At 38.5% G+C, this 23392-nt stretch overlaps 1 protein-coding gene and 1 long non-coding RNA gene across 3 annotated transcripts; one reads left to right on the forward strand and one right to left on the reverse strand.

The window, feature by feature from the left end:
* Positions 1-997: 997 nt before the first annotated feature.
* On the reverse strand, positions 998-15643 carry LOC113667008 (adhesion G protein-coupled receptor G6). Of its 2 annotated transcripts, XM_089207195.1 has the most exons (16): positions 15057-15643; positions 14567-14823; positions 11858-12349; positions 10865-11023; positions 10099-10707; positions 9696-9947; positions 8859-8971; positions 8400-8464; positions 7921-8093; positions 7329-7564; positions 6948-7094; positions 6352-6446; positions 5349-5863; positions 4571-4799; positions 3804-4133; positions 998-3335 (listed from the first exon to the last, which is right to left on the reverse strand). In XM_089207195.1, exons 2-16 carry the CDS (start codon positions 14640-14642, stop codon positions 2780-2782), a joined length of 4047 nt encoding a protein of 1348 aa, XP_089063321.1. In that variant the 5' UTR covers positions 14643-14823; positions 15057-15643; the 3' UTR covers positions 998-2779. The 2 variants fall into 2 exon arrangements, with proteins under 2 accessions (XP_089063321.1, XP_089063320.1); XM_089207194.1 differs by lacking the exon at positions 15057-15643 and having other exon boundaries at positions 14567-15056.
* Positions 15644-19894: 4251 nt separating this feature from the next.
* Positions 19895-22517, forward strand: LOC149044833 (uncharacterized). Its single transcript, XR_016186835.1, has 2 exons — positions 19895-20018; positions 20955-22517. It is a non-coding gene; the product is annotated as an uncharacterized LOC149044833 (long non-coding RNA).
* Positions 22518-23392: the final 875 nt, after the last annotated feature.

Genomic DNA, 23392 nt, shown 5'->3' on the forward strand with positions numbered 1-23392 from the left:
CTGTTTGCCTAAGGATCATTTGCTCACCCCCTCCCCCTAAATTTTTTTCCAACGCTCTCTCTTAATCTCTCCCAAAAAGAGGCTACCACTAATGCACGTCAGCCATCCTTCGACATTAACTCCAAACTTTCCTCGACAGGGGTAAATTTCATCATTGATTTCCGGTCATTTTAGAAATTCACTCATATCTAAGAGATTTAACGAACTGTGCAAGAGACCGGCGGGAAATTAGTTCTATGTCAGGAGGACCTGTAACGAATTCCAAAAACATAAGCATCTCTCTGGGGATTGCGAAATATTACTCGAAAAACGGCTATAAAAAGAAAAAGAAAAGAAAGAAATACGGGAAATTATATATATATATATATATATATATATATATATATACACATATATATCTATATATATATATATATATATATATATATATATATAGGTAAAACCTTTGTATATATATATACATATATATCTGAAAGTTGGACAAAGACAACTTTTCTGCGACTCTGAGTTTTACGCTTACGTGATCATCAGAATGACCTGTCTGATGATCGCGTAAGCGTGAAACTCAGAGTCACAGAAAGTTATGTCTTACCGATTTGTCCAAGTTTCACACATACCACGCTCTGCGAAAGCATCGAACACTATACCGCAAGGATAGACTATAATCAATATAATCAATATATATATATATATATATATATGACCTCTCGGAACCCCTACCCCATTATGGCCTATTCTGTAGCCAATTATAGAGCCCATCTTAGTCACTTTTGGTAACACGGAAGAAGCTTTTTAACCAAGAATCTTTTCATTTCTGCTCACCAGAACCCCCAAAACCCAGAAAATGTGCAGCCTCATTCTGATTACTCTGTTGAAAATGTCACCCCCTCCGCTGGCTCATCCTCACCAACACATACTTAAAAGTGCCCCCTCCCCCCCCCCCCGGCCTAAATTCAGGCTTTGTCATGAGGGGTGGGAGTGAATAACATCCAAAAGATTACAGGAATGCATCGTAAATTTAATCAGCAAGAATGTAAAACTACTTACAATAAACTTACAATAATCTATATTAACAATTTTTTTTAATCATCGAGATCTAAATTAATCAAAACTAGAATCATGTCCCTCATCGGGCTTCCAAAATAAGGCTGTAAAAATTATTCTATATTTTAAATATATAAATATCTATATCTATGACATTTGGAATGTAATCTTCGGAAAACTAAGAATGGATTTGAATCGATGAAATTTTCATTAAAATATCGAGGCGTTGGACATTACGTTTTATTATTTTGTATCAATTCCACTTCTGGTTACACATGTTCTTATCCTATGATTGTAAATGGTTGGCCTCAAAGTCATCATAAGTCTATAAGCGATTTTTTTTCCAAACGAAATCTAACACAAACCACGGTTTTACGCAAGTGGTAAGCCTTACGTATTCTCTCCAAGAGGGTCGTTTTCGTTAATCAAATATCCTTCGGCCATCTTGACATTGTTTACAAAGTTTAAAGTTCAGATAGTTTAAGCTACCATACTACTGCGGGAGGATTTTGGCTATTTCACAATAAAATTCACCTGATTCCCCCTCCCCTCGGGCTCTGTAGTGTTCTAATATTCTATAACCCCCACCCCTTTTACACACTGTTAGCGACAAATGAACAACCCCCCCCCCCCATTCCGCCTGAAAACCACGTGATTCGATCCCCTAAAATCCTCCAGAATTACCTCCCCCCTCCCTATGATGATAAATAATAAGCTGTCCCAGGAGCCCATTATCCGGAGCTTCCATCTTTTATACTTATCCTCTGAGTCAACCCTGTCCCGTATCTTTTTATTTTTAGAGGCGCCTTCCATGGGGTTTTTCGCGGGTGTTTACATAATAGCCAATCATAAAAGAGCTGTGGTCCTTTATTGTTACGTCACATGCAGGCGGCACGAAAGTATTTTAATAATGGCGAAAAGCGTGGAAAGTTTACCATTTTTTGGGGGGTGTTATGCGAACGTCAGCGTGTTTTCGCGGGAAATTGAATGACACCCATATATCTCAGTTCTAAAAATAAAAAGATACGGGACAGGGTTTACTCAAGGGTAAAATTGGTATGGAAGCTCCGTGTAATGGGCTCCTGGTTGTCCTAGACACAAATTGTTCAGGTGACAGTTCTAAGATATATAGAAATCGGATAAATAATATTAAAAAAAATTAGAAATGTGACTCGACAATGGTATATGGTCTCCTGTATTGCATACTTCAATCAGGTTCAACCCATTTTGAGACACTGTTTATGCATGAGCGATTATATATCTGTACTCCTATACAAGAAGCCTCTTAGTATTCTTTAAAAACAAACAAACAAACAAACATCTTGCATCTCTTAAATGAATAAAGGAAAAAAAAACAGAATTAGACTGTAAATAGCGGCTACGCTTTCATTTTCAGTCGTTTTTATGACGGGTAAAAACTAAGACATTATTTTTCTTCCAATTAAGTTTTTTGCATCCATTGGGAATTAAGAGGTACATGAACCCTATTGTACCCGGCTGGGACATTAGCCGGCAATGACATCCCGCGACGGAGCCCCAGTTCGACGGCTTTTTTTTTTTTTGCCTGACCTTCCCCATTTTCTGTGCGCCCACTTTTTCGTTTGTTCCAACTAACAGAAAACCTGTCACGGGCTAACTTTCCTCTGGCAAGGTACTCTATGGAAAAGATCCTTCGAACTGTCCTTGTTAGTAGAAATTCATTTAATTCAAAGTTCCTCTGACTAAGTGTGCGCACTCAAACTTGATCTGGGACTACATCAGGACGAAAACCCAACGACGGCGGAGATTCAGCAGCAACAAAAGTAACTGTCTCTTTTCGTGGTGGTTTATCCATCATCAACGACGAAGATGGTGCATAAACAACATTCTTTCCCTGCGTATTCCACCTAGGGTATCCCGTTTGAGAATCGGTCTCCGTAGGCCGGAAATTCAATCCTTTACCAAGCAAGAACCACTTCCATTGACTACGTACCTCTTGGTGCCGTAAACAGTGAAAGTAGAAAATCAAAAATCCTTGAAGTGAGTTAAATATGCAAAAAAGATAGTCAAAGATCAGCTGTGCACTTGAAACAGCCAGGGCTCCAAAACCCCAGGTCAATCCCAATAGAAGCAAAATTGCGATGGAGGTGCGTGCTCTTCGGTACGATGTAGATTTTTTCTCCGCAGAGACCAGAGCACCAGAATGCTTAAGAGCACGAATGGCCAGAATAAAAACTACGAAGTTGATGAGGATTACGAGAAGAATAGGAGCAAACTGAGCAGCTTGGAAGGGCACACCAAAAAGTACACAACTGCACGAAAATAAAAAGAGGAATCAGGTTAATATAATTATTTTGTTCCTTATCAGCAATGAGACTGTTGCGCGTAATATTGGAAAAAGTTTGGGGGCGGATTCAGAAATTTTTGATAGGGAGTACAAAGTGTGATTGAGACAAGACCGGATTTTTTTTACAACAAAGCCTAAATAAGCTTAAAGATATTTCACGACGGGTGGATTTGAAATTATCATTGTTGAATGATGATAAGCGATCTTGCCACCATTGACTTTTCACTTCTGCCGCCCATGTATTACATTAAATCTTGCTCACCGCATCACCTCTTTTGAGAGACACATAGGACGGTAATTAAACATTTAAGGATGGCGGTTTGGGAGAAACCCGAATATAGTATCGAAATTTATAATCAAAGGTTTAATGATGCTGGGTTTTGAGAAACACAATAACTAAGGGGTAATGAAAGTAAGAAGCGCCATGACTTACACATCTTTGTTGCCATAGTAACTTGTTGCAGCGGACAATGTGACGAGCACTGTAATAGCGGGCACGCCCCAGGCCACCGCGGACGCCTTAAGCATGAATTTTGACTGATAAGTGCCCATCACTTGAACAAAGGACATGTACATGTTATATCCCTCCACACCCATCCACATCACGGTCGCCAGAGCGAAATAGTGGAGAAGAATTGCTACAATACGACAACCCAACAGATTCTCTGTTTGCGCTGCGCCCGCGATGAACACGATCAGAAGTAGCATGAGTGACACACACAAACTCATCAGGATTGGCTGTTGGTTGGTTTTACGTAAATTCCTGCGGACGAGTGAGGTTAAATCCAGTAAACACGTTTAAATTTCGATCGTAAAATTAAGACTTAAATTTTTTCCTCAGCCACGTATACGACACGAATTATACAAGCGAACAGGAGCCCGTTATTAAGGAAATCATCACTCTAATAATGAACTGAATAGCATCTAGTATCTTGTTATCACGAGCTAGATACATCAAACATCACTGGCCACCACATTAATGGCGGATCAATATCAGTATCTGAGAAACTGCGCACCAACCTGGCCCGACTACAGTCAACTGATAACAAGTTAGAGTTCACGTGGGGTTAGGGGAGAGGCAGGTGCGAAGTTTCTCAGAAACTGACATTGATCCCTATTTTCTCTAGCAAGTCCCGCTCGGTTTTCAGAGAGGGAGAGATAGATACTTGGACTGACTAAGTATAGGATCATTGCACAAACCTGAACATCGCATACGTCACCAATGTGAGGGTAAGTCCGACCAATGAAATTGCACAACCTATGTAAGAGATGATTGACAAGGCCTTGGCGTGTTCCTCAGCGTGCTTCTTTGGACCACCAGCAGAGAATAAGACTGCAAAGTTCGTCATGTGATCACAGTGACACAATATCCGGCCTGCTTCTATCTTTACTTGTCTGCATCCTCGATCGGACCAGTTGCCCAGTCCCCCTGGAAAGACAAGAGCAAGGAAATAGTTGATATTTATGGAGTTTCTCACTTCCATCAACCACTATCTATACCTGTGACATACGCTTCGGGAAACATGCGGCCGAAGGTTCAAGGTAAAGTGTCTACAAACTAAAAGGGAACAAAGTTTCAAGTCAGGATATTTTTCTCGTTTATAATTCTTCCTCAGCTAACCGTTAACAGATAATCTCGACGGGAATCCTCTTCAAGCGTTCAGCTCGCATTTGAGGGTGGAGGGGGGGGGAGGAGAAGCCAGGTTACTTGCAAGTACTTGAAATATTTTCTCACTTTCTATCAAAAGAAAGGGGGGGGGTACGCCCTTTGCCTTGCTCAAATGAAAACCAGCAATGACGTCTGTTGGAACCCTCTACTTACAGAACCTTACTAATACAATTGCTTAAATCTTTGGGCATCTTCGGTTTCCTTGAAAGAAATTAACCGTGCTGACACACATAGAGTAAGTTAAGGAAAAGAAAAGGAAATTATTAAAATATAAAATAGTTAAAAAGGAAAGCAGGTAAAGTTTCTCACCCATGGCATCAAAGTCCCAAAATGCACATACAGACTCTCCGTTGGTTGTGTCCACTTCGACTGCAGGCTCAAAAACCAATTCAACTGGTTTGGTAAGGTTTTCAATGGTCATATCCTTCACGCTACTTGAAATAACTCGACTCACAATTGAAGAATTCTCCTGTCCACTTTCTTCATCAACCGGCAAAACCGGTTGGAAAAACTTGTCATTCTGGTAAATCACAAAACCGATCTTTACTGCTTTACCGGAAGGAGCCTTATTCTCAAAAATCACTTCTGGTAACGTAATTGACGTTTGGACGTCTGCCATCGGAAGTTCATCATTAACCATGTTTTCCGAGGTCAGTTTGTTCGGGTCAGCAGTGGGTGGTTTGACAGCAAGGGACATGCCTGTAAAAGAGCCTGGGTCCACACGATTTGATTGGATGGCAACGCTTGGAGCGATAAGACGCCGAGAGTTTTTGCCTTCTGAGAGTGGAAGGTTTCGGGCCACTTTATCCAACGCCCGAATAAATCTTAAATAATGAATTCATAAGAAAAACAAGAATAGAACGTAAAACCTCAAGAAAAACAAGGAAAATAATAAGGGCGGATTTCGGAATTTTTTAGGAGGCGGGGAAGGTAATATTTTGATTCAGAAAATATGAAATAATTATTTCGTTGACGTCATTTAATTTTTTTTTGCTAGAGCTGAACTAGGCAAATAATTATTTCGAGACAAGTTTGTTTCATTATAAGGTTGGAATAATTTTGATTTCAGACAAGTACTTAGAAACAGGAGGTGGAAGGAAGGAAAAAGTAGAAGGAGGAATCCAGATCCTCGGACCCCCGGACCCCCGGACCCTTCTTTTGAATCTGCCAATGAATAAGATTCCTCGGCGTAAAGTTTGAAACACACATTGATGGAACCATACTTTACTTACATTCGCCGACGAAAATTTTACTTACAGTTAAACAATCGAACCTCGAGTCATATCAACAAAAGTCTGTGGCATGAACTTACTTGGAAGAAGATTTACTGGTTCGTTGACTCTCTTGTAAATCTTTCTTTTTCATCTTCATCACATTGTCGACAACATCTACAACGTCTTGGGCGGTCTTAAAGGGAAAATTTTATAAATAAAATAAAACAGACGATTAGTTCCCTCTTGATAAAGTACTTTTCTCAAGATATTGATGATTGTGCTTTTGATAAACTTTGGGCGAGGAAACTGCAATAAATAAAGGGATGTTCTGAACGCTACTGTTATGTTCCACCCTTTCTTTCACTTCCTCATTTAACTTTCAGCTCTTGCTTTTACTGAAAAAGTCAGTGTCGTTGCAAAGTCAAATGTTCCCAAAAAGTTCGGCAGAAAGGCTTGCGGTTATTCTTCCTGGTCAATGCAGTAAAAAGAATTATTTTTTGGCATAAGGTATTTTCTGCAACGTCTCGACTGCATAACGCTAGTCGTGGGATTACTCCGTTCGTTTTTCGGACGGATCAACTTCATTTCGATTTTGATTTGATTTTTGCTGTTTCCAGCCGTCTTTGGACCACAGCGTCTGATTTCGGTTGGCTCCGCCCGAGTTTGGCCATTTATTTTCTGTTCGTGTTTTTACCTCATTTAACGAATCTTCCAGTAACACAACACTGTCTATGACGTCAGCTATCAGCACCGCGTCAGCTTCGTTCATGTCATCTGGATCCGACGTAAGAACTTTCACTTCTTTAGTTACTTTGGCTGCGTTCTGTTCGTTCACTTTTGTCTGTGAAATTGGAAAGAAAATAGTTAATTTACGATCTTTCTTCCCCTAAAAGAATAGTGTGTAATCCGCACGTGAAATTGACTGAAAACAAAGATGTGTTCGTACGAGAAGAAAAGGTTACCAAAGTATCGAGTATTTCTCTAGCATGGTCCCTGGAACAAAAATTTTTAAGGTTGTACCTCGATTTTATTCCATAGTTAGAGTAACAACAGATATATTGAAGTAATGACCTACCTTTGCGATATTGTTAAGTTTATTTGTTCTTTCAGATTTGAATTTGCAGAGGCTCACATCCGGGCTTTTCCACATACCACCTGTCGTAAAGTTTCCGCCACAAGGGCGCGTGGCATTGGCCGCAGGCGGACCATACGGGCAACTTACAAGGGACGAAGTTCCACCAATCACAGTTAACTGCCACTCAAATATCCCCATAATAGATTTTTTGCCGGTTTCTTTCGACAGACAGTGAGCTGTGAAATAAAGGAATTCGCACTTTATAGGTATGGTATCATCGTTCTGGAGATTTTCAGTTAGTGCTGTGACCAGCGAATAGTGGTTGCAACTCCAATAGAGTTTACACACTGACAGGAGCCCATAATGAGCCCCTGACAAACATGCAATAAAAACTGAAGGAAAACGACCAAATATTATCCTGCCCTATATAAAAGCTTCCCTGAACTTGCCATCCAAGGCTATTGCAATTTCAAGTGAATGGTGGTAACACAATGATTGCCAGCTGTGTTCATCACGCAATGTTTACACTCTCTTTAGTCATGCAATAGTACTCGATTAGCACGAGAACTCTTTGTGGTCACGCAATACTTACTAGCACTCCTTATCGTCACGCTATTGCGTGAGACCTTCAATGGTTGCAGTATGTTATCCATGGTACGCTTATCAGCCAGTAACGCCTCTAGTTTGCTGTAGTAAAGAACGATATCTTCATTTGTAGCTGAGCTGTAAATCACCAAGTCGACCCCCACTTTATTAAACGAGTCCCTGTGCATTGAGAGAAAACAGCATGTCACTTTTGAAGAAGTTATGTTATTATATTGTGGGTCATTTTTCTTCCACCGAAAATATTATTTATACTGGTATAAATTTCCTGCAAGGTCAGCTGCAAGGATTTTCTGATATCTCAGCGAGTCTATTGGGAACACATATTGACGGTTCAGACGTTTTTCTTTCCTTCGTTTTGTCCTTATCATCATAGTTTATGACAAAGAAAAAATCTAAGATCTAAGAGAAATTCGAACCATGAAAAATAAATTAGATGAAGGAAGAGCAGAAAATGACAGCACTCACCTGAATTTTACAAGTTTGACAACATAATTCCACCCAGGGTTTCCACTGTTGAGGTAGTTTAGCAGCTGGAACAGAGAAAGAACGAGCCAAAATAAATAAATAAATAGCCTGATCAAAAGAGGAATGGAATAGGCAGGATCAGGGAAGAAAACCTTCCGTTAAGTCCTCAAGATTTAAGTCCCTTCCTGATTCCTCATTTTGCAGCTGTTGTTTGATCCCGTCATGCAACGCGATTTCTACATGGCAAGACGAAAACATATAAAGGCTGCTAAGGAGACTTAATTCCTTCATCGCGAGGACTTTATTTTAACCCATCCCCGATTTAAAGTAAATATCTCTTCGTCAGGAGTATCTTGAGACCACGAAATTACCCACACGAAGAATGGATCCCTGATTCATGCCTCTCCTTAGATTTGAATCATCTAGTGGATATTTTCCAGATCCTTTAAATCAACTTACTTTTCTTTCAATTGCAATCTGCATGTCTGAATAACTTGAGCTTCTTGGATTCAATAAATCATCCTTGAACTTTTCATTAACGATTCGAAATGATACTCTTGATGTAAAAGTATCTGGAGAAAAAAAGTATACGTAATAACTAAAATTACCATCTCCAAAGAAACTGTCAAGACATCAAAAATAGCGTCATTATACTACCACCATCGTCGTCATCGAAATCAACTAGCTACCAAAAAACATCGCAATGTCATTTTTCTTGCCATTTACTTCAGTTCTTCTACCTGCAGCGCTTATTTTACGATGCCTAAAGAAAAGAACTCTCCAATTGATTGGTTGATGAAAAAGCGCGCCACGAGCAGTTGCATTTTTCCACCGGGCGACCTCACCCCTACAGGTCTCAAAAACGTCTGTTGTCTTTCTTCTCGTTATCGCCGTTACTGTCGCAGTAATCATCGTTTATTTACGTCATCTTCGCCGCCGATGTCAGAAGTCGTTTTCTTCATCGTCATTGTTCGGTACCGTTGTAACCGTCGTGGTTATTGTTCGCTCGATGTCGTTATCATCGTCGTTCGCATTTACACCGTTAACGATGTCCTCATCATCGTCGTTATTATAGCTATGATCGTGACATTTCGGTATCACCATCGTCATGGCCATCGTTATCATCATCACCATCGGTCATCTTCGTGGTGATCGTCAATGTTCGTTATCGTCGTTTTCATTGTTGTGACTATGGTCGTTGTCTCTTTACGTCATTACTGTCTTACATACCATCATCCCAAAAGCAAGCGCTGCTCAACTAATGTTTCAGTGACGTAAATTTGTGAGGACACTTACCCTTCATAGTGACTAAAGCTGATGCAGTGGGTCTGCTAGTCAAATACGTCGAGAAGCGGCAGTAATAGTCACCTTGATCACCATACTGAAAACTGTCAATCTTCAGTTGGCTACCCGATTGTCCAATTGGCATTCCGTTCTTAAACCACATGACCGTCAAAGGCAGTGAACTGGAAGCGTTGCATTTTAAAATGACTTTGGCGCCTCTTTTCACAGTCTGAGGGTTTGGGGCCACGGTAATAACTGGTGGACCTGTGAGCATAAAACAAAACATCAATATGATAAGCTAACACGAATGGACGAGAGGAGGAAACAAACCCAATCATGTTAACAATCCAGTCACTTGACGAAGACACGTGGTGGTATCTTACTCATACCAAAAAAGACTTGACACGTGACTTACCAATACACTTTGAGTACATCCTGGCCAAATTTGCTAGATTATGAGGATCAGCAGAACATTCCATTTGTAACTTCACACTTGAGTTGAGCCGCTTTAGCCAGTCAAATAAAGGCCGTAAGCACTCTTTACTTGGGCAGGAGTCAAGTCCCTTGGCGGAAGAAGCATTCTTTGGACATCCCTTGGAGGCATCTTCATAAAAATCTCGAATTTCTTTGCAATTGTCACGTGAAATAAATTTGATCTTGGCAGTGTTTTCAGTTTTTCCCCAGTGATCGCTGTCCGTGACGCGAATTTTTACATCAAATTTGTCACCATTTTTAAACTGAAAATCGTCCGTGACTTCAATTCCCCCAGTAAGACGGTGAACACAGAAATAACTCATTGGCTTAACAGTGCCAGCACCTTCACAAAAGTCGTCAATGTCGCGCCGTTTCCGTTTTGACTCACTGCGTGACAACTGTTGTTGCGTGACATTCTCCATGTAAAACAACAACGGTTGAACCAAAGACTCTAAGCGCCCCGTGACAGTAACATTCGTGACGAGAGTTTCAGATTTGATGTCATAAGGCAGATAAACGACCTGGTCACTGAGCTGCAATGGATTTGTGTCTGTAAAGTAGAAAATAAATCAAGAAAATATACATGAGGCTGATTTTGACAAAGTAAAAACGGAAAGAGAACTAGTAGTGAATGGATCCTTGCTCCTGTACACTCTTTGATTTACGTTATATCTACTTCACTTAAACTATTTTGTTCAATGTCATACCTGAGCAATTGGACTCGCTTGTCATTCCTGTTTTTCCAAATGTCTCTTTCTTTGCTGGACATTTTTTGCATGACCTTTGACCCTGCTTGTTCTGATAAGTGTCTGACGGACAACGGTCACATAGACTACCGGAAACGTATTTAAACCCAGGCAAGCAGCCTAAAGAAAGAAAGACAACAAAAATTTACGTCTGTCTCGGCTTAGATTTGAAATAAGCTTAATTAATCACCAATCGATGCCACTTTTGCGCGTGGAGTGCTACCAAGCGCAGACAATTCACCTCTGTATTGTCAGGAGCCGCTAGCTTGTAGAAATCTGTTAGATTTCTTTGGCTCAAAAACATTGTATAGATGAAACACCACAATTAAGCGCGTTTAAGTTTGTTTGAATTTTTTAAAGCTGTTTACTGGAGGTTAAGGTGGGCTCGACTTCCATCATTCTCTCGATTCTCGTCTTCGATCTTCCCGAGAAGATCTCTTGGGGGGAGGAGCGTCGGCTCATCCCTAACCAGCGGATGATAATCGAGCCTGGCTTAGAGGTTCGGTTAGAAGAATACAGTGGTCAAACGTCTGCGCATGTTCGATAAGAGGAGTAATCTCTTGGGTACAAACATTGAAACGATTGGTGTCACACAAGGCGGCCCTTCCTAGTGCCTTCAGGCTTTTCAAACTCACAAAACTGTAAATCAAGACATTTCAAAAGCGATAAAGTTTTTTGTAGAGCCCGAAACTGATGGTAAATCAACAGAACATCCTAATGAAATAATATTTATGTCAGAGTAGTTTAAAGTTCTCCACTTCCCTACTTCTCTTTCTCTTTGCAGCTTTCTGTGAACATTTCAGCTCATTTTCGTGAATTTTGCGTAGAAGCGATATCTTTACATTTTTCTTTAAATTTTTCCCAGGAACTTGGCGGACGGCCAGCCGAAACTATTTCATTTGTGCATGCCTCATGTTTGACCGCTGTATTAGTTACTGGTTGTTGGTAACTTACCACACTTGGCGCTGTTAATCCGTATTGAGCCCGCAGCACAGCAAGGCGGCGGTATATCTCCACCACAGCATGATGTCGTATTTGATATTGAGGATAAATTGTAGGTGGAGTAAGTCGTATTTCCTTGCCTTATTTTTGGAGTATTTGAGTCTAAAAATTGCTTGTAGTTAGATAGAGTACTGATACAGTCAAACAGCTTCTTGGAAACTTCATAATCTGGCACACTTGTAGATGCTGTAAATATCAGTGGTATTCGAAAAAAAACACTTCTCACTCCTGGGAGAGAGTTAATGATATCTTTCCTGGTGACTGTGACACCACTGCACGCAGAGCGAGTGGAGAGAATGGTGGATACTCCACTGAGAAGAACAGAAAACGTCCTTCTGGTGTTACTTATGGTGCTACTTGTAAGACCTCCCTGGATTTGATAGTGAAATGTGATGTCGACCTCGTAACATCTTTTCACATCGTAGTTAGCAATCAGTGAAGCATCTGAAATCACAGGAAAAAACGTAGAATTTGTTTAAAATGACCAATTACAACATACAATAGACTCTTGTTTACATACATTTTTTTCTTGTCTTTATCTTAGTTCTTAAAACAAGAAATTATTAATCGCCGGTGGGGATGTATTTTTGGGGTCACATGGTTTCATTATCGACTGCAAAACCAGATTTCACTGTACCAGCTGAAGTGTGGGCGTCTTGTATTTTTGCAGCATACACCTTTATTGATATCTGACGGGCTATACCAGCAACTAAACTACTCGCTACATCTAGTTACATGCTCGGCTTTTATAGGTACGGCAGGTAATTTAGTGTTAACAACTGGGTTGAAAACGTAAATTAGCCACCGTAAAGGGTAAAAAAGCTGACGTTTCGAGCGTTAGCCCTTCGTCTATCGCTCTGACGAAGGGCTAACGCTCGAAACGTCAGCTTTTTTACCCTTTACGGTGGCTAATTTACGTTTTCAACCCAGTTGTTAACACTAAATTACGTGCTTTAGAGCAGAGATGCTAAGACCTTTCGGATGTTTCAAAAAAGTGTCAAAGATTGTTATTCAAGAGGACTAAAATACTGTTTTCAAGTGATTAGTTTCCATTTTGGCTCCCATAGTTACTAAAGCACACCAAAAACTAAAACCTTAGATAAGCAAAAATTTGAGCTTAGAATTTCATTTTAAGGGGAGTGGGGTGGGTCAGGTAATAGAAAATTACCACAATAGTAGATGTACACATTGTTTCTTAAAATTTATAAAGTCCTTGTGGTATGGTAGCGGTAGTAGCAAAAACAGCTCAGGAGTATGTTTTCAATTTTGCTTCGGATTTTTCTGCCTCATATGTATGTTCACTTTCTATCAGTCGTGAGAAAAGTCATGGTACTTATGACCTCATCGTTCATGGCGCGACGTCTCACAAACACGAAAGCACGGCTCAGGAAGTAAATTTATTTGATCAGTTAATGTATATTGTTGTTATTCCTTTTATCAAAGTAAGAACTAAAATATTTTTCAGCTACACTGTACAGTTCTCGTGATCAAACATTTTGACATACAAAAATTTTAAAAATGCTTACAATGAACCAAATAATGACATTGCCAAACGCTAATGGTCGGTACAATCTGTAAGGAGAGACGTTAATTTATATGCGTTTTCGATATGCTCCATCGACGCGGCTTTTAAAATTTTTACATTCAATGAATGTCACTTCTAGAATATTCATTGCTTTGTTTTTAGTCTCTAAAATTAACGCTTACCCAACCCGTTAATTCAGACAAGCGGCTCTAATGAATTCTAGCATGTTATGTAAGATTTACCGAATTTGCGAAAACCGCATCGTCACGAAGGACCAAAATGATAAAATCGCTATTCTCACTGACAAATTTTGAGGAGTAATAATCAATAGATCGAGCAAAAGGTAAAATTTCCGCACAGCCCCATACTATTGTAAAACAAATCTGTTTTCCCAGTGGAAATGTATTGTTTTTGTCATTGTTTTCTCTGTTCAAGAACTGAATGCATAATGTAGTATGGGGCTGTACGGAAATTTTACCGAGCAAAATATTGTATGGTGTCACGTACGATGAGTGAAGTTTACATAATCACAGGCATGAGAGACTGAAATTTCACAATATACTAATGCTACAGATGATTCGTCGATAGTAGTATTAATTGCGATTTTCTTTTAGTAGTGAGCTGTAATAACTAACTAACCCATCAGAAAATTACGACTGAAACCTCTGGCATAACTTTTTAGTCAAACATTTCACGATATTAGCATGAACTCAGTTCTTTGTTTACAGCACGCATGGAATCACTCCTGAATTAAATATGTCGCAGAGTTAAAATGAATCAGAGCGGTTTCTGAACGCAAAACATGTAAATAAAAGAATTTGTTCCCCGTATCATTTATTACCAATCTTACACAAGCCTTTTCATATCAAGAACCAATACCGAGTATTGCAAAACTACAGATGTAAAAACAAACAGCGATAACACCCACGAATGCTAACGCAGCAATACGTATTCATGCCGGCGAAGGAGTTCGTTTGCTGATGTATGGCTATTGGAAACAACTACTAGAGAAATCTTTTATAACAATGTAGTTATTTCTTCCATGGTAAGACAATCTTCCATAGCGGGGGGGTTCATTGGCCGAACATTATCAAATACTCATGTTCTTACAAGCACATCAATAAATTCTTACTAACCTGAGGTCGATCGTGTTTGAATGAAGAAGAACGTTAACAAAGTTGAAGACAACACAAATGTTCTTTTATCGTACATCCTCTGTATCCTGATGATCCTGATCAAGTGAACGATGAGAATCCAAGTTTCAGTCCTCGCTTTGAAGCGTTCTTTATTCTATAGGGTTATTCCAGACCAGTTTTGTCAAAAAGCTTGACTGAACACGCTTCATACACTCTCCGTCACGACTAAGATGTCTCCTTCTCTCTATGCAGATGATCTGTACAAAATTTCAGATCAAACAGACGATATTAGTAATTGCAGGCGAATTGGAGACAAATGAACGCCTCTTGACCCGCCGAGACATGACCAACTCGGAGCGAGTCCATAGGGTATTTTTGTTTTTATAACGCAAGGGATCTGGACACTACGAATTGCGTGACTAAGTTCGTTTGCGTGCAAAAGAAGTTAAAAATCTTAAAAGATTTTAAAGGTAAAGCTATATCCTCTCACCTTATAGTCAAAGTTGATCGTTTTGATATTTTATAGTAATCAATAATATCTCTAGAAAAACAGCGTCATTGGAAAGGAAACTTCTAGACCATTTTCAGCACTTAATCGCATCTTAAAAATTAACATTTGGTTTCGCATCGGAGATTTTACGTCACTGTAAAAAACGTGGGAATGTTTACAAAGGTTTCGATGCACGTTTTCTTTATTCAACAAGTAAACATTTAAAAAATAAATCTATCAAGAACCTTCTGACCAAGACGGCTTTCAAAGTCCGGAAATTCTTGCTTGAACTCGAAATAGAAATTTTTTAAGTTGAGCGATGTTTCTGAGTTTCCGGCTTCGTAGCCAAAGATTTCAGTGGCTCTCGAAAAATTACGGCAAAAATCAGAATTTTCATCGATGGAAATATTGATTATGAAACATCTATTTGGTATGTTTGACTTATCACTTAAAGATATTGCAAAAGATTTGGCGACATATAAGCTCCAAGACGCGAATGAAAATATCCTTTTTCAGAAACTTGGAACCGGAAATTTAAAACCATATTTGGCATCAACCAACAGTTTGTCGAGTCATTTCAAGGGCCTCTGTTATTGAAAAAATGAATGAAAATTATATCAGATATATTTTTTTCTATTGTTTCACGTGTAAAACTATGTGGATTAAAATTGAAATATAAATTTCGGAGAGAAAACTTTCAAAAGTTAACAGTTTTGTATCAAGCGAAACTACTTGTGACGTCATGCGTGACATCTTGTCGAAATTTTGTTTTGAGCACACCTCACAACAAAGTAGGGCAGAAACAAATTACATGGCCTTGAAATTTCGCTGTCGATGATAACATGCAGTTTTATTGTTTTGATAATAGATTATCTTCTGCATGCCTAACCTTTATTCTATCAGAAAAGAAAACGGTAAGAATGAACTGAGACGGAAAAAATTATTACAGGAAGTCGATTAACAAGAAAGTTGCCTTGCTTTCCACGACTAACAACGACCAAGCAGTTGTGTGAAACTAGGAATTTTTAAGTTTGATACCCAAAATTTTATTAATTGTGGCTTAACACAGCATAATTCGACAGTGAAAACTGAAAAAATATATATTTTTGAGGCGATTAATTTGCGAAAAATCAATAATACTTTGAACATCCATTTGTCAAACAAAAAAGGTCTTAATTTGAACTTGGTGTGAAAGAAAAACGAAAACTGAAAGAAAGAGCAGAACATTTAAAAATTCCTATAAAGCAGTATCTTTTTTATCTTCTTACGAATCGAGAGCTCCGCTTTAAAGAAATCAGAGAACGCAAGAAAGTTACTGCAAAGAGAATGAGAGCAATTTATTTTAAGTTTAAACATTTGAAGTTTAAACATGTTAAAGATGTCGAAGCTTACCCGCGCTTGAGAAAACTTATTAACATTTTAAACTCATTATTAAAATAGTAAGCCATCATAACTTAAATTTACATCTCTATTCTTGGACGACATACCTTATATTATCCAGCGACGTTAACTTCCTTAGGTTGCTGTGCTATCTGAAACCTTTGGCTAACCTTGTCTCTTCGACTGTCTTTACTGAAAAATGAAACCATATAGATTTATGTAGATATCCGTAAACCTTGCCGCTGCTTCGAACGACGTACTTGAAACGCACTTGTGAACTGTCACACAGTTTAAGGAGTGGCCGACAAACGTCATAGTCTATATTTAAAAGCTAGTGTCAAAAAGATTTGCCCAGAAAATTTATTTCTATTGAAACCTGTCAGGCATGAAAATAAGGCCACGAATCCTGAGAAAACAGAATAATAATTTGCTTTAATTGCAACACACGAGGAAAAGTAATAAAAATCGTTCAGTTTTCCAATGGCAGGTTTTCAGCAACTAAAATACCATTTCTTTCTCACCAGCAGTTGACGTATTTTCGCGTCAAATTCGTCAGGGTGAAAACGGAATAAATCACTCAGACAGATTTTCCTTCTTAGACAACAGTTTATGCACAGGAAGGTCTATTTTGGTTCTCAAAATCTTCGGTTTGTAACAATTCTTTACATTTTTTTAATCCTAAAACTTCTTTAACAATTGGTTTTTGGTATTTATAATGAAAAAGGGGGATTTCGGTTGCTATATATGTTTACTTTTAAAGGAAATTTGGTCGATTTTCCAGCTTTCTCTTTCTTTAAATAAATAATTTGGTTTTCGGTTACTGTGTCATTAGATCATAGGCTCTATGGTTACTGGCATGATTTATTTTCTAAAATTTTTCAGTTTCGATGTAAATTTTAACCAGATTCCCTGTTTCTAACCGACTCCCAAACCCCATTTAGCAAGGACGAAAGGTAACTGAGTCGGATAATTAAATTTCCATCGCCCCTTCAAGTGACCCGAGTTGAAACTTCCTACATGAAACGATCTTATTGCGAGACAGGGTAATAACTTCTGCAACGCTGGGAAATAGAAAAATATGTATCTTTTATCGTTATTAGTAAAAAATATAGATGTTCAGCCTTGAAGCTGGTTTTGGCAGTATCTCGAACTTCCAGGATGTCCTCAACGCTTTAACGCCATCAGTCAGGTTGGCGTAAAACACAAGAAGCTAATATAATAGCGTGGTATTGTGCTCGTTAAGTTCTCCCTTAATGGAACCTGGAATATGTCTATCATTAAAAGCACTTTATCCATCTCTGGGTCCTATAAAATATCAGGAGTGCAAAAACTTGTTCTGGTCACTAGAAGGTTTTTTCCCATCGGAATTATACGAGTCCTCCATGCCTTAAGCATATCAAGGAAACCGACCGTATCAGTTGAAAAAATTAACCTGCTGTTTGCTAATATCCGCTCAAAATTAATTCGTGTCACGATTTTCGTTGTCCTCTCTAACCTCCAGGAATTACATTTTAGCGGAGCTTAATCACAATTACCTTAGTAATACTCATTTTTGCGGGAATAAATTTTCGCGATTTTCAAAAAATCGCGAAAATGAAAGACCTGCTTGTAAAAAATTTTCGCGAAAATTAACCACGCTTAGTTAATGCAATACCCCGCTCTATAATTTTTTAATGTTAACGACATAACAGTCTTGTCTACGTTCCCTCCTCAAGTTTCGTCACGAGAGTTCTTGCTGCAGTTCCTGCAAGATATTCCTGTATTTTTCAGCAGTCGTCAAACAATCCATGGCTATCTAGGTCCTTGTAATGGAACATGTCAAACTGTTTTCAGTTTCGTCATGTTATGAAATGGTTTTGTTTAGTGTCATTGGAAAATATTGTTATGGAAAATTAAAATGCGTGGAACCAAATCTGAAAATAACTGTTTGTTATCGCAGATCACTATTCTGACAATTTTCGCGAAACTTAATTCCTTCTAACATACATTTTTGGCAGAATCGCTAAATTAAACGCGGTCCCGCGAGATGTGCAGTTTTTGCACAAAAGGGTATCACGTATACACGCGTAGGCAGTAGACAGGAATTAAAACTGCAGGTGTATCTTACTCTTAGCCCTGACGACCATTTAGGGGCATTCGTTTTTTATCTGATTATCCAAAATTACGGCAATTTCCCGTTTCAACGAGATTGAAAAATTTAAAACAAAACAAAAATAAAATCCATGATAATTGTTATCTGGGGATTTTTGCAAGATTTCGGACGGTATAGGTTAAGCTCTCTGACGTATATTTAAGGAAGACTACGGAACCTTCAATGGAAGAAGAGTGGGGAAAAATAGTTGACTGATGTAAAACGGAGACCTTCGATGGCTTTTGCGGCATATCCGGCAAAGGGATGGGTTAAACTGCTTAAGCTGATGTATTCTCCCTGTCTAGTCTGAAGCTGTCGCACACAAACTGCAAAGTCATCCAGAGAGAGGATATCGAGCGGGAAGGGAGACTTGTTGTTGCCAAATTCGCCTTTTGAGCTGAAAAAATGAATCGTCAGCTTTATTTTTAGTAAAAGAGAAGTGACGGCAGATAGAACAGAGTTGTACAAACTGTAGGATAACTGGATTGTGTTGCTTTATGCCTTACACCAGAACTGACTGATTCTTAGCACGTTGTTTTGTCCGATTTACAGTGAAAATTCAAATCGCGTTCCCAGCATCCTCTCATTAGGAAGCGAAACTCCCTCTTTGTTGAGAGCAATTTTACACTTTTATCTGCATGGAAAATTTTTGTTTGAGTTTATCAAGGTCTTCATTTACGAGTACCGAAAAGACAAAACCTAGAGTAATCATGACGGCCAATCAGAAGAAGGGAGTATACCACATAGAGCCAATGAAAACGCAGTGAAAAGGCGAGCAAAGCGTTAGTTTTGCATTTGATTGAGAGTATATATGGTGCGAGTTTTCTTAACCAATCACAGGGCAAAGAAAAGCATAACCAATGCAATCCGGATTATTATCGACTCTAAATTGAGAATTTCTCTAATCTTTGTTTCTTCTGGTCTCTTTTTGCTTGTTTTGAGTTTTATTACTCGCCAATAAATTGAAAGTAATTTGAACTCGACAAAATGACTTGAAATGCGGGGACTAAAAGGAATTGTTTATGAAATTAAGAGATCCTCGCAGCTAAGAACACTACTGAAACGAGTAGTTGTAAATAGGACCTGAAAAAAATTCAGGCCCGTACGGGATTTGAACCCATGACCTCTGCGATACCGGTGCAGCGCTCTACCAATTGAGCTAACAAGCCAACTGGGAGCTGGTCAATGAATTGGGTACAAATAAACATCCAAGTGAATGAAGATTTTAGATATATGAAAATTCACATATTTGCACTGCGGTGGAAAGATGAAATTAAGAGATCCTCGCAGCTAAGAACACTACTGAAACGAGTAGTTGTAAATTGTAGGAATTGTTTAGTTGATACTCTCATACAAATTGAGATAAATTTGACTGGAAATACTCGAACAGAGAGTTTCTCACTTAATCAAACTGGTCTGATGAGTTAAGACTTCAATTCCAGTGAGTTCCCGTGAGTATTATCCTAAAATAAATAGTAATCTGTCTTGCACAAAGCTTGTTAAATCAGAATCCCACTGTTTCTGTATATTTCTAAGGGGAAACGTGGACGACGGGCTACATTTTCTGGCTCTCTGTTCCTAAAGGAAATATTGTTGATTTTATGTTAATCTGTGCCTGTTGAAGACGCTTCATTTTTGTTTTATTGGATCACACGCGGGTAGCGCGTCTAAATACAACCGGCGTAACCAAAGGGAAATGAAAACGTAAGACCGCTAACTCACCGAAAGAAGCCCAAACCAACTTTGTTCCGAATTTGAGAAAAGGGCTGAATTTTTCCTAGTTGCCGACATGCAAATTGAATGAAAGCCCAACAAATAGCGGTTTTGGAAGTGGTAAACAAAGGATAGCTAGATCAATATCGTGTGTTTTTTATCATTATTTATTTTTCATCACAAACTAAAATACCAGGTACCTCTGTCAAAAGCGAAAATCAACAAGGAATGAAAACAAATTAACGTTTTCAGTTTCAATCTCGCAGGCAGAAATATTTCACAAATTGTGTTTTCGGTCTCTGAGAGTCACTCTACACTTTGTTTACCTGTAATCGATTTTATAAAGCGCATTTGCATTATTTCCGAAGGGCGAGAGTCTCCTCTTTGGAGATCGGAGCATATGGAGCGTCCAGTCTCAATCCTATTAATTAACAGACCTCAAATTTAAGTTACAGTTCCACAGTGACAGGAACAAAAACCAGTTTTGAAAGTGAAATGTGATCATCGCAGTAAATTTTCAAAAAAAAAAAAAAAATTTACTGCGATGATCACATTTCACTTTCATCTACAACCGCAGTACAAAATATGAATTATTTCATATAAACTTCACAAAAACCAGTTTTATTCGTTTCTCATTGTTAACGCTGTGTTGAACGCTTTCTTTTCTTACACAGCCGTAACGTTGAACATTTCTACGTTATAAGGAAAGCTTCATCCTTTTCAAAGACATAAAAAAACGTTGCTGCTGAGTCTTGCTGTTTCTGACCTTGGTGTTGGGTTATTGTTACAACCCAGTTTTACGTCGCTGAGCTAGCCAAGGCTCTACAATGAGCAAAAACACGTCAGGCGATTCTGCGTCCACTGGGCGCCATATTATTAATATTACAGGTAAAGTAAAGTTTATCTTGTATGCTTCGTCTGTCAGTATTACTGCTCTCGGTGTAGACAAACAGATTCTCAGCCATTCATCTTCATCTCAGATATCAGGAACTCGTAACTCACAAGCGCATTGTTGTTGGTGTCTTGTCGGATATGGGGGTGTAGTGCTTTGTTTTCAGTGATAAGGATCTTTTGGGTCGACATGTGTCTCGTCTCTGACTGCTGTTTACTGTAGAATTTATTTCGTAGCGCTGCGCCACAGACCAAATTCAAGCTTTACAAGTACCACAAATTTCACAAGATGGTGAAATGGTAGTGAACGATGTAAAGCAGAGGAAAACCGCTACTAGCACGTTCTATGTTTTCATATTATTTTTTATTCGCTACCTGCCCAACTATTGCAATTTTGTAGCGTATGTATCCTTCTGTCGACCAAATGCCACTTTAAAGCTATTTTATTTGTACAGTTGTTCACTGTTGTGCCTTACTTCATCTCTAAATCCTGTCATTTACTGCTGGAAGATGATACAAGTGCGCCGTGGCACCGTAAGGACTCTGCAAAATATTTTTCTCCGTCGGAACTGGACGGAAGGTTCATATGGAACTTCGAAGCTGCCTTGTCTGAATCCGTCTCAGTTGTCTTGGAATAATCGTTATGATGAAGAACAAAAATAAGTTTAACATTCCGATGAAAAGAAACGTGCAAAAGAAATTCAATGTTTAAATACGATATTGTTAGTAAATGACCATGAATTTGACTATTTTGTTCAGTGTGATGATTCGTTTTGAGTTTGCTTTTTTAGGCACTTGTTTCTTTTTGAATTTAAAGTGTAACTAAACCGTTTCAATTGAGAACAAGTGCCTTATCCGAATAGACCTTGCTTGCCGTTAATTCGTTAGGATAGCAACTCAGAGTTGGACACCCTTCCTCTCTCGCTACTGGTATGGAAATTAATTATGTGAAAATTCAACATATTTTTTTGAGGGGGAACAGCTGATATGTATTCAATATGAGGAATTTCCTTTTTTTCGTCTTACTTTTTTCTCCCATAACAAAAAAGAAGAAAAAAAACCGCAAATATCTGCAGTTCTTTTGTTTTGACAAATCTACAATGATAGTGAGACATGTTGATGGTGTCCTGTCTCGTGAAGGATCTTACTAACTGTCAGGGCAACCCACAATTTATATCGAACTGATATCCGAATATACCGAAGGAAATGAACTATAAAATTAGTTACGATTATTACTATTACTCCTTAAATTATGAATTATTTCTTTTCGCTTCGACGAACTGTTAGTCGAAAGACTTGTTACCAGAACAGTATCATGAATGTCTTCAGCGTCGAATAAAAATGCATGTGAAAAAACAGTTTGAAATTCTTGTCTCTTTAACCCTTTAACTCCCAAGGATCTGATTGTAAATTCTCCCCTCTAGCTGCTACATATTTCCTTGTAAAATAGCTGCAAGAATTTGGTGTTTGATCAAGATAACAACTTTAACCTGATAAGTTTGAATATTCTCATTACCTGTTTGGTGGATAATGTATGGATATTATAGGGAGAAGTCACATGTTAATCACTTCTAGGAGTTGAAGGGTTAATCAAGTCTGTACTCATTTCATAGGATCTTTCACAGAACGCCTTTAATACAACACAATAACATCGCAGAGATTATTTGACATTTTTTAACCTTTCCGTCAAAGGAAACTAACCTAGAAATACCATCGCAATATGGCAAAGAAGTAAAACGTTTCTTTAAATGTTTTTCGCAAAATATTAGTTTAAGTGCAAAAACCCAGATATAGACAGAGAATTAAAACGAGGTTGCTTGCTTTGTCAATTTGATTACACGCATTTTGCAACAATACTCTGTAGGAACCGGTATGACTCTTTAGAATCACTCGCTGAGATGAAAAGACGACGATGAATATAATGAAAGAGAAAAAGAAGAAAATACATGGGCAAGTCTATGGCTGTACTGTTCAGTTTGTTTTAAAATTTATTAACGACTCGGAACTGCACAGACGAACGATCCCATTTAGAAATTGAAAAGCCAAGTCATGGTTGGTGCATCTTGAAAAATTTGGCGAAGAATTTTCAACCAAGTTCGAAATTTTATAACCGTTTCATTATTTTCCATCCTTGCCCCACCACAGTTTAAGAAATGCTTCTCGTGTGTTTTTCTTTACCGTTTATCTAATAGTTTTTAACATCCTCTAAGCGTAAGATTGC

This window comes from Pocillopora damicornis, chromosome 5 (assembly GCF_964200805.1).
Source record: "Pocillopora damicornis chromosome 5, jaPocDami1.2, whole genome shotgun sequence".
Classification (NCBI taxonomy): Eukaryota; Metazoa; Cnidaria; class Anthozoa; order Scleractinia; family Pocilloporidae; genus Pocillopora; species Pocillopora damicornis.